Here is a 10,988-nt window from a genome sequence, read left to right as displayed (position 1 = left end):
GTTTGATAGTAAATAAGGTGGTTGGAGCGCGCATCAAAGTGGAACGCTCGGTACGTCAGGGATGCCCTCTCTCGCCATTGCTTTTTTCCATGTGCATTGAATCTTTTTGTTTGAGCATAATCAATAGCTCCACTATACGAGGATTCCGTCTCCAGGCAGCGGAAGTACGTCTGCTTGCATATGCAGACGACATAGCACTATTTTGCGCTGATCATAAAAGCATCATTAATGCCGTTAAAGTTGTTAAAGATTTCTGTGGGGTTAGTGGCAGCGCAATCAATTGGGGAAAGTGCTTGGGATTTTGGCATGGAAACTGGCCAACGACCCCAAACATGTTCTGCAACGTCAGGTGGGATACTACTCCAGCAACCTATTTAGGAGTGCCGTTGGAAAATTACAAGGACAGTGAGCCTTTGTGGCGGCGGAAAGTTGTAGAAGTGCGCGAAAAGGCTGATAACCTTAAGTGTTTTTACTGGTCAATTTTTGCGAGAGCAACGATGTGTAATTTGTTTTTAATAGGCAAGCTTTGGTACATAATGCAGGTAATTCATTGTTCACGCGTGAATGTGCAAAAGTTGCATAGAGTTCTTGCCGTTTTCATTTGGGTATCTACGTGGGAGCGCACACGGCGAACCAACCTGTTTCGACGTGTGCGCTACGGAGGATTGAGTCTGTCACACCTCTATATAAGGCAGCTAGTAAACCGATTCATGTTTTTTCGCGATGTACCAGACCCCTTTTTACGAACTGTTTGTCAAGTTAGACTAGGAAGAGTATTACCAAACTTTGTAGTCACGTCGGATAGTATGCCGGGAGGCCTGGGTGGATACCTAAAAGAGGTCTACCTGTCATGTATTTTCTTGCAGGCTCGTTTTTCATTGGACTATCTTTGGACTGTGTCGCGGAAAAGACTATACAAGGATTTGTGTGACATTGTCTTACCAGTTCCTCTGTGTAGATCACAATTAATTTAGTATTGTGCCGAACCATGGGCAAACGTTCTCAAACGAGTGAAAAGCATGAGTGTACCAGGAGGAGTTCAAACATTTTTCTTCAAATTGCATACAAATACATTAGATGTGAAGACTTATTTGGAAGAAAAGGGATTTTTTGTACCTTGGGGTACTCACTGTTTCATTTGTCGGAAGCCAGAAACGATCGAGCACGTATTCCTAGACTGTAGGGAAGCATTTTTCTTCTGGGACATCTTACAACGTACTCTCAAGAAAGATCTACCTGTGGACTCGTTCGGTATACGATTTTTGCCAGTTGAACATGAGGATGGTATTCCATTTGACCTCATTATGCTCTTGGGCCTCCACAGCATTTGGCGATCTAGGATGGCAGTGCGGAACGCTGACATAGACGCGAAACCGATACGGCTATATTTCAAAGAAAGCATTAATAGAATTATTACTCTGTACCAGTTTCAAACCCCTGAGCCTGAATGGCTCCCAAGAGTTGAAGCATTGTTAAACATGCCCGAATATTAACGGGATAGCGCAAAGCCAGTTCCGGGTGTCTGTTCCCTCGAATGTATGTTTTTGTGTAATTGTGCTGTTCAATGCGGCAATAAAGAAAAAAAAAAAAAAAAAAAAAAGCTTCGTGGCGTTGTGGTTAGCGCCGCGCGTTCGGAAGCGAGTGGTCCCTGGTTCGATTCCGCGCTACAGACACAACTTTCGGATTTTTTTTTTTTTTCATAAAAGTAGACGTGGCTACCTACTACGACTACTACTACTACTACAGAGGAGGGACAGACCCACACCCTAAGGAGCTTCGCCCCTAAAAAAAAGTTTGATGTCGGGCCAGATCTCATTCGCATAACGCAAGTGAGAATCAGCCGGTTCGCCTCTTGCTCGCATATGCTTGCTTGTTGGCAAATATATGCTACCCTTGACGAAATCTTCCTTAGGTTTGTCAAAGATGGAGATGCTGTGGCAAGCTCCCGCAGTTTCACGGGTTTAATGAACAGCACGAGCATTGTGCTGCAATGCACGAACGTGTATTTTATATTGTGCTATATGAGCCCTGAAACATCCTTTGTCGGTGCAGAGAAGCAGCCAGATTACCCGAGTGGTCGTCTTAGTACTTGCTGTGGATGACTCCGTTAACCCTTTATTGACGAGTGTTGCCTACAGACGACGTACCAGAATTTTTTTTTTTCTGAGTCTTGGTAATGAGTGCAAGTTCTGGCTAAATGTCTTCAGCCTACACCACTGAATGAAGGGTAGCAAGCGTCCTCTTCTTTCTCTTTTCTCAATGGTAAGAGAAAAAATTCGGTGCTCAACCATTTCGGCGCTCAATGGTAAGTAAAACAAGTAAAACATAAAATACCCCCGAAAGTTGATGGGAAAACGGCGCCACGGTAGTTCAATGGTTGAGCTACCGCGGTATAGCTCAATGCGAAGACGTGGGATCGTTCCCCACCTGCGGCCAGTTGTTTTTTCATTAATTTTCATTTTCCACTAATTTATCATTTGTTTAATTCAATTAGTAAGTACAAGTAATTTTCCCTATGTTGTCCTTGGTGTCTTTGTTGGCTTTTTATGATATGATTAATAAAAATCGGGCCCCTCGGTACCCTTCTCGTTCATTACATAACGAAGGTCTCAAATCCGGCAACAATGATGCCTTCAGGTAGCATGTATGGGTTTATTGACCGGTTGCCTTCACCCTAACAAGATCAAGTACTCGTGACGCCTGGGGCAGAAAGGATGCTCCACATCCGCCGCCAAGGTTCGTGAGTGGTGGCGCTGGCTAACACTCCCAGGATTAGTTCTAGTTGTAAAAACATAAATACCCCAGAAAGTGGACGGGAAATCGGAAAAAAAAATATATATATACATATTTATTTTATTTACAATACTGCCAATCTCTTGCGAGATGATAGCAGGCGGAAGAGAAAGAAGTTTGGCGTGCGCCTAGTTCTGGAAAGCACGGTCAGAGGAGACAGCACGATACAATATCTCCGGCTGCGGTGGTGTCACACACGTGACGTAAAGCAACTGAAAAGCTCTCTCTACAAATTCGAAATGAAGCCACAGGTGGCTCGGGGTTGAAGCCTAATTCCAGTTTTCTGCCAGGTGGATCCCCTCTACTACTGCAAAAGCTTCCGCAAAATATTTTTATTTTCTTTGATTATGCTTATTCCCGATGTGTTTTGCACATTTAGAAAGAAAATAAACACTTTGTTCGGGTATTTATATGTGCCTTCATTAAAGGCTTATGATCTGAAATTTGGCTCCGGGTTGAAGAGCACACGGACGCGCGCAATGAATGACGAAAATTGCGATAAGGAGCGACAAACTCCTTAATAAGTACACTTTTATTTCCACAGATCACAAGCATCGTCGCACTCACCTTGTTCTCGGCGGTACGTGTAAGACGAGCAGATGGGACAAATAGAGACATACTTTGGTTTACAATAGGCCCGGTCTGCAAGCTTAGTTCAATACTATAAGCAGCTGTACAAAAAAAAAATGAAGGCAGCTGCGAGTATGTTTATGCATATTTCACCAGACTTTACAGTCCATTTCACTGACAACAGAGCGCGCAGGTGCGTATGCATGCGGTGATGCGAGACGCCGACAAAGATGATAAAGATTTGTGACCGATGACGCTATGTGGTCTGGCAGGGAAGCAGCGAACCAGCGCCTGTGCGTTGCTTGACAAGCTCGTTGCTAAATGTCAATATTGGCATGCGATAGCGATAAAAAGCGCCATCCGCGTCCAGCACGGGGTTGGCCTGACAACTGCGAAGTGATATGATATATATGATTTTTCGCCTGCCTGCATAGCCTTAACTTCTTCGCCTTCGCAACATACTTCGAAAGCCATACAGGCGAAGTAGATTTGCGAACGTATTTTTCGAAATGTGCAGCCAGATAAGAAAAAAAAAAGAAAAAAAAAAGAAAACTGAAGAGGTTTTCCAAGCTAGAAACGGCGAAGTCCGTTGCTCGATGCGCAGATATTTATCAATATAACTTCCGAATTCAATTAGATTCGCCGCGTCCCGCTCCAAAATTAGCTGCCCAAACCTTTACTCGAGCGGACAGAGCAGAAGACACTGTGGGAGGTTGGTAATGGCCCCGCCCAAGGACATCTTGGTGTCATCACATGGAAAAAAACTGTGGCCTTGATCAATCTGCACGCTTCGATGAAGCTTGGACAACACTGCATAGCAGATGTTACGTCGACACCGAGTAGGCGGTCAGAAAAGGCGGCAAACTTACACGCGTAATTTGCTACGGCTCTTATCTAACAGATTTCTGGATGGTTCCCATTTTGCAAAGGGAAGTCTAACGCCTTAGGACTCTGTGTTTTAGCTCAGTTTTTTTCCCCCGAGAACCTCTTCAGCGTCCCTTAAGATAGTGCTGCTAAGTTGTTGTGCCCTGGAAGACGATTGTTGTAAATTGTTCAGGATAGAAAGCCGCACATCCCGACGGAAAACTATTGCAGCTCCGGCCTGTGTCCAGTCCCGTTGTCAGGCGACAGGAGGTAACTGTATTTATCGTCGTCCATCACGGACGACGGCACAGTGCCCCCTCGAGTCAGTACGCTCGGCTTAGTCACTTTCTTGCCGTCAAACCACAGGCCACGTCTGACGAGGACGCTCAAGAAGCGAGCGGACGTCTTTTCCGGAAAGTCGCCCCACCGGATGCCGTCGTCCTTTTGCGCAGACTTGAGCTTCACTCGGAGCCCCTCGACGTCGAAGCACCACGAGCAGTGCCAGCCGGCGTTGAAATCGCCGTTCTGGCCCAGCGTCCAGTCCTCGAGCTCTCCTCCGTAGAGTTCCTCCGAGTTGGCCGGGATGTCCTCGCGACGTAGGCGTGCCGCGTCATTGCCCAGCACCCTCGACAGAAAGCGCATCGTGCACACGGAGAGCACTTGCACGTGCTCCTGCACGTGCTGCCAGAAGAACCCGTACAGCGTCCAACGCAGCCGCAGAAACATGGGTTCACCGAAGCCCTCGTGCGTCTTGAGATACGCCAGCGGACCCGCCCTCGGTATCTCGTCAGCGTCCGTCAGAACGAAGAGGTCGTCGTCCCTGAGTCCCGAGAGTTGCCTCTTGGCCTGCCGCCAGAGGAAGCTCCTCTGGTAGCCGTCGGCGAACCAGCCGTCTTCCCGACCTTTCTTCGGGAAGTGGTCGAGGAAGACGTGCACGATTTTGTTTTGGTATGGCGCCAGGAATCCTTTTCGGAGCTCCGGAAGGAGGTGCAACGGCTTGGGCTCCCCCCTGGCGCTGTAGTTGGACTCGCAGACGACGAACACGTCGACGACGTTGTACAGTTCTCGCAACCGCACCTCCAAGAGGTCGAGCTCGTGGTTTACGTTGATTGCGTTAACGAGACGCCGCGGCCGGCCGTTCCTGCGGTGCACTTTCTTGTTGGTCCAGCGACGTCTGAATCGCTTGGAAGAACTGATGGCTTCGGGCAAGCTGCAGTCGTCCGAGGTCCACCCTGGCCGGCAGATGCACGAACTGTGGCTCGCGTTAAGATCGGTGCCAAGCACGAAACAGGTGCCGTTGCCAACGGGCTCGAAATACGAGAACGAGTCTCTGTCCCGAATTTTATGTCTGGGTGGAAGTTGGGGGTCATAGTACTTGAAGGGGTACTTGGGGAACTTGGTAGGTGGTTGAGACGCAGGCCTTTGGGACAGCTCTAGAGGAATCGTGACCTGCAACGACACGGATATAGGAGCGGTTAGAATGACTTTACTTTGTTAAAGAAAGAGTGGGATAGTGAAACATTACAACTGAAAGTTTTTCGTGTAATAGTCCAATTATTATATGCGATTTCCGTGGGATGCTTGCGCAATGTATGAGTCTGACTCCGTATGGATTCCACGCCATATCCGTATGAACGTAAATTGAACTTATGTTAGCCTCAGTAGGTATGGTACGAAGTGGAAGCACTTATGGGGAAATGAACAGGAGGGCACACGCTGGCAACTTGTGGTATAGTGCTAAACCTCCGCCGTTGCGAAAGGCGCCGTATATAGCTATTATAGTGCGAACGGTGAGGCTTTCAATTACGAAAACATACTTCATCAGCTCATGCCATCGAACCTTTTCTTTGTGTCCTCTATAGATCAGAATATCGTAAACAACTGCGTATTCGGTGTGCCGAGCCTTTCAGCCCTATACTGCCCTCATGACAGCATATAAGCAGGCGGGCTGTTCATTGGCCCACCAAGTTCAGCGATAAGCAACTTTACTTCTGGTTGGCTTATCCTTACGGTTGTACTTTTAACGTAGATAGATGAGAATACAGATGTACAGCAGGATAAGAGTACAGCAGGATATGAATTTTCGGAGCAAACTGAAACAAACGAAGATGGAGCTAAGGAAATGAAAGACAGGAAGTACATAGGTTAACCAGGGGAGTAGAAAGTGCTTTACCTGCAGCGCCTGCTGTCCCGTGAGGACGACGGGCGCTGCTCCGCCTCCCAGTTGCGCTCGGTGGATGCGAGCCACGAGAAACCCGCTGGCGAGCAGGGCCAGCACCAGCAGGCGGGCCCGGCGGTACGACACAGCCACCATGGTTCCATGCCAGTGCTCTTACCAGCGCCCTCCTGCAGCGCTCCTCCTGCGTCGAAACAATGTCACATATAAGATTTCAATTAAGATCTTTCACAAAAATGAATTCAGACAGCCTACACAGATTGTCTATAAAGCGTTTGTGGTCCGCTCTTTTTGTGTATCTAGTCCATAGACAAAAGTCTCCTTCCTTCGCTCTATCGTGGTCCACAGATTTCAAATCAGTCGTCCGCAGATAACCTAGACTTTCGACAGACTATCAATAGATTATCTGAAGAAGAAGAAAAAAATTCACTGCACCTGGCTTCACACTACTTCTGAAGGACTTGTACTGGCGAAATAGGTGGGAGATATATGCAACCATAGACGGCCATTATGCAACTACGAACAATGCTACGCAACTATACTTACAACGCTATGTATGTCTATGCAACGTTATGCGTTCACTGACATGCAAAGAAACGATACGCAACGACGTAACTCACGACACAGGAAGTGCGGTCAGTAGCGATTTTTGCGGTAACTGCGAGAGAAATGCGTTAGCATTACGTTGCACCTGTTTGAGGTTTCCCATTCATGATGTACACCGCGTTTACCACATCGCTCACACGACACATGCCCTGCCTCTTCGAGGAGCGGGGATATATATATATATATATATATATATATATATATATATATATAGCCCCGCTCCTCGAAGAGCCGCGTTAGCAGAATTATGCCAAATGAAACTGTGTAGAAACACGATTGTATCTAACTTTTCTGTACAAACATGCCTGCTTACTGCAGCCACTAAAAAGTTAATTATTCAATTTTGGTTAATTAAGCCACCGAGATCAAATAATGGATGGGGGACGCAGTAAGGTAGAGATGGTGTTCACGTACATCTTAGCCTAATTAAAAAACAAAGAAAAGCCTGTCGACTTAACTTTGATCACCCTATATATATATATATATATATATATATATATATATATATATATATATATATCCCATCCCCTAGCTAGCTCTCTAGTTCTACGACGTGACCGGCTTCCCACACTTCACACGCGTACAAATGCTAACGCATTAAAAAAAAAAAAAAAAAAAGAAAGGCTGATGGAGAATAGGCCCTCACCACATGATAGGCAAGCGGTAAGTGCTCGTAAGGTTCGGCAACCTTGGAAGGCCTACTTCCCAAGAGTTAAGGCGCAGATAAGCTCCAAAGAGAGGGAGGGGCGGCGTCAGAGGAGGTTGGCTTGTAGCTCTATATACCTATGCCTGTAAAGGATCCAGTCGTATCAATCTCCTCCCTGCTTTTTTCCCACCAATACTCTAAACGTCTCTTGCTTATCTCGACTGCTGACCGGTTGATGCTTCCGTCACCTTGAAATCCAAGCGATTCTGGAAAGTGTACGTTACCTACGGGTCTCACTGGGTCCGCTGCCTCTCCCACACCCTCTAGAAGCCACCTAACGCCCCCTGAAAACAACGACACGAAACCACCACGCGCAGCTACAATTTTCAAGGACATTACATATCAAGGTGCATGGGATAATTCTAGAGTCAGTGCAATGCTAGACTCCATGAGCCCGCGATGATTCGAAGATTTCCATTGCTTAATTAGGATGGCATAGTAATGTCCTATGGTGCTGTTGATGTGTTGATGATCCATAATGTGATGTCTTAGAATGCATTTTCACTCTTAGATGTTTCTTTCTGACTGTTCTTGGGGCTAAAGCAACCTCTCATTTGTTATGCGCAGGGGCCAATGTCGGAGTCAGCGCAATTCGTGCTACATTCGATATTCCATACTTTCGAATATTCAACTATGCAGAATATCCGACAGTACGACCACTAGAACCTGCACGAGGCAAGCTTCGATGAATGTGGTGGCTTGCACCTCAACATCAACAAGCGAGTACAGCTATACTGAAATATCACAAGCCGGTCGCTCATGAGCTGTGCATTCGAGCGAATAGTGATTTCCGTACACTTAAAAACTTTATTACATGCGTTAATGAATGTTAGTTATCAAGCTTACTGCCCATCCGGTCACTGTTTTCCTAACAGGGAAAATATATGCGGCCGGTATTCAATTCGAGATAGGTAGTCATTTTTTTTCCACGTACATTCTAAGCCTACAATTTTGATATTTGGATATATCGTGCTTCCAGCTATGCTCCTTTCCATTTGGCTTCCTCGTAACGAATTTCATTTCCACGAAGAAGAGGAAGAAAAAGAGGCCCACATTCCTTCCCCGTCGCTCGGAAGTTGTTTTCCGGATCTCTCTTGTCTCTCCCACCCTTCCGTGTTCGTCCGTTATCGACTACACGTTCTTTCGATGCAATCCCGTTTCCTGGACATATAGCAGACACGCAGACATGCGACCCGCTGACAAGGCATCCGAAACCAGAACGGAACGCGGAGGTACTTGCGTGAAAAAGAAAGAAACAGGGGCCATGCAAAGACCCCGCGCCGTACTCTTGCGCTGCCGCAGCAGTATATATACGCGAAAGTGGACAGTGCGCGTATATCAGGAAGAAAATGAGCGTAAGAGGGCTAAAGGGGCCGGCAGAATACGACGGGCCGCAAGCTCTTTTCGCACCTCGGAGCGTTTTGAAAAGAGCCCGAGGCGCGGCGGCGGCGACACAACTGCATCCGATGGGTCACAGGAGCATTGTGAGCGTGCGCCGGCCGCTTCAGAAGCGGGCCCTCCTGCTGCTGGTTAGCGTGTGACGCCATGCGTGTCGCGCGTCCGACATGCAGCTGCGTGGAGCGCACAACGTCGCATCAGCGAACGAACGACGTGCACTTCCTTGGCATCTGGGCCACCGCGTGGAAACAGCGAGGCGGATGACGCGTGCGTCCATGAGAGGAACCAAGACACTGGCGCACATAGCTTTTCTCGCTCTCTTTCAACAGTTCTTTTTCTTTCTTTTTTTTTTTTCGTTCCTCCACTCATTCGTTATTCCTTTCCTTCGTTCTTACGCCAGGTTAACGATAGAGAGAACAATGACGTGCTTCGGTCGCGCACTGCGAAACAATGTGGAGTTGTACACCTTTACATTATAGCATGATATTGAAACTCGTGCTTTCTATATAGACTTTTGGAAGCAGGTGCAGAAGGCCGATAGCACCTCTTTCCTAGTGTTTTTGGAGCAGGTGAACTCAGCAGTATAGATGGATTACGGCAGCTCAGCTGGCCCGCGTTCGTGTCCGTACCTCATCCGTGCCTCGCAAGGACGTGAGAAGGGTGAGAATTCGCGTCATAATTCGCGCTTATAGGGACTACTAAAAAGCGGGCAGGTTTTCTCCTATTTTGCCCCAACACGTACTCCGTTACAGCCAAATCCAAACATCCGAGATTCAGGTGAAACACCAGCACAAGAACACATGTTCTTTCACTGCAGTCGCAGAGCAGCTGAGGTATAGGTCATTGTTGACGCTTGCCCGTCGTCCACATCTACTGACTGCGACCGTCCGCTGCGCGGTAGATGTCCTGGGCTGCAGCTTCTTAGCATTGCAGAATTAGGCGCCTGGTTTACAATGAAAGCCGTAATCAATCTTTCATCTAGCCAAGAAAAAAAAAAAAGGATTACGTGGCTGTATGGATCACAGCATGCCAGAAGAAGGTGCATTTCAGGCCTGAAAATTGCGGCGCCATTCCACAACAAACATGTTCGTGGCCGTTGGAACGTTGGCGCAAAACCTGCTGGAACCCTTCCCAGCGTAGAGGAGAATCGAGGGAGGGCGCATGGGAAACACGTTCTCCCGCTGTCTTGCGAGCACCGCTTTGTTTCGAGCGCGAAAATGGAACAGCTGAGCGTTGCTCGGTCCCTTGTGCCACGGCGAAGGTCGTCCGGTGTGGAAGCCGGTCCGTGCTCGCGACGTTGAACCCGCTGACCCGCGAAAGACCCGGCCCTCGAGCGGCGCGCTGTGGGCACGCGTGCGCCCTCCGACTCGCGCGTGGTCAACTCGTGGTCAGCGCGCGCGCGCGCCCACGTGCGCATCATGTTTGATGCGTCCATTGTGCACTCGCCGCAACCGCGGCTGCTGAAGCCTTTGTCGTAGCATCCGCTCCGCACACAAATGCGCACACAGCGAGAAGATACAAGGGGCAGGGTTCATTAGGCGTAATGGAGTGGAAATCTCGACGCGGCTGGTCTGAACTGCGTGACTTCGCGGCGATCTCGAAAACAGCTGCCCGTGGCGTCGGGGTGTATTCTGCTGCCGGCACAGCGGTGCTTGATATGCATATTAATTTAACCGGCGGCACGTATGACTCAACCGCATGACTCAGCCAGGAGGCCGTTGTTTTTGTTTTTGCGGAGAAAGCGCAAGAAAAGTTCACGTAGGAATGATGAGAAGACATAGGTTCCTGCTCAGCGAACAACCAGCTTTACTATATAATGATCTAGGTCCACGACCAATTAACACTTTTGAAGGGTGATAAAACAGAGAGAAACCA

The 10,988-nt window shown here is 48.0% G+C and overlaps 2 protein-coding genes across 2 annotated transcripts in view; one reads left to right on the top strand and one right to left on the bottom strand.

The window, feature by feature from the left end:
- Positions 1-3,517: 3,517 nt before the first annotated feature.
- LOC119442536 (beta-1,4-mannosyl-glycoprotein 4-beta-N-acetylglucosaminyltransferase) overlaps positions 3,518-10,988 on the bottom strand; it is an 18,539-nt gene continuing 11,068 nt past the window's right edge. The window contains exons 2-3 of the mRNA XM_037707449.2: positions 6,401-6,587; positions 3,518-5,676 (exon numbers count right to left, since the gene is read on the bottom strand). Coding sequence (XP_037563377.1) covers positions 4,450-5,676; positions 6,401-6,541 — 1,368 coding nt within the window. The 5' untranslated portion in view covers positions 6,542-6,587 and the 3' untranslated portion in view covers positions 3,518-4,449. The remainder of the gene's footprint in view (positions 5,677-6,400; positions 6,588-10,988) is intronic.
- The window catches only part of LOC125943291 (uncharacterized), a 56,132-nt gene continuing 54,591 nt past the window's right edge, over positions 9,448-10,988 (top strand). The window contains exon 1 of the mRNA XM_049662225.1: positions 9,448-9,773. Coding sequence (XP_049518182.1) covers positions 9,701-9,773 — 73 coding nt within the window. The 5' untranslated portion in view covers positions 9,448-9,700. The remainder of the gene's footprint in view (positions 9,774-10,988) is intronic.

Source organism: Dermacentor silvarum, chromosome 2 (assembly GCF_013339745.2).
Source record: "Dermacentor silvarum isolate Dsil-2018 chromosome 2, BIME_Dsil_1.4, whole genome shotgun sequence".
Lineage (NCBI taxonomy): Eukaryota > Metazoa > Arthropoda > Arachnida > Ixodida > Ixodidae > Dermacentor > Dermacentor silvarum.
The sequence above is the reverse complement of the archived record's forward strand: the minus strand, read 5'-3'. Positions and strand labels throughout refer to the sequence as shown.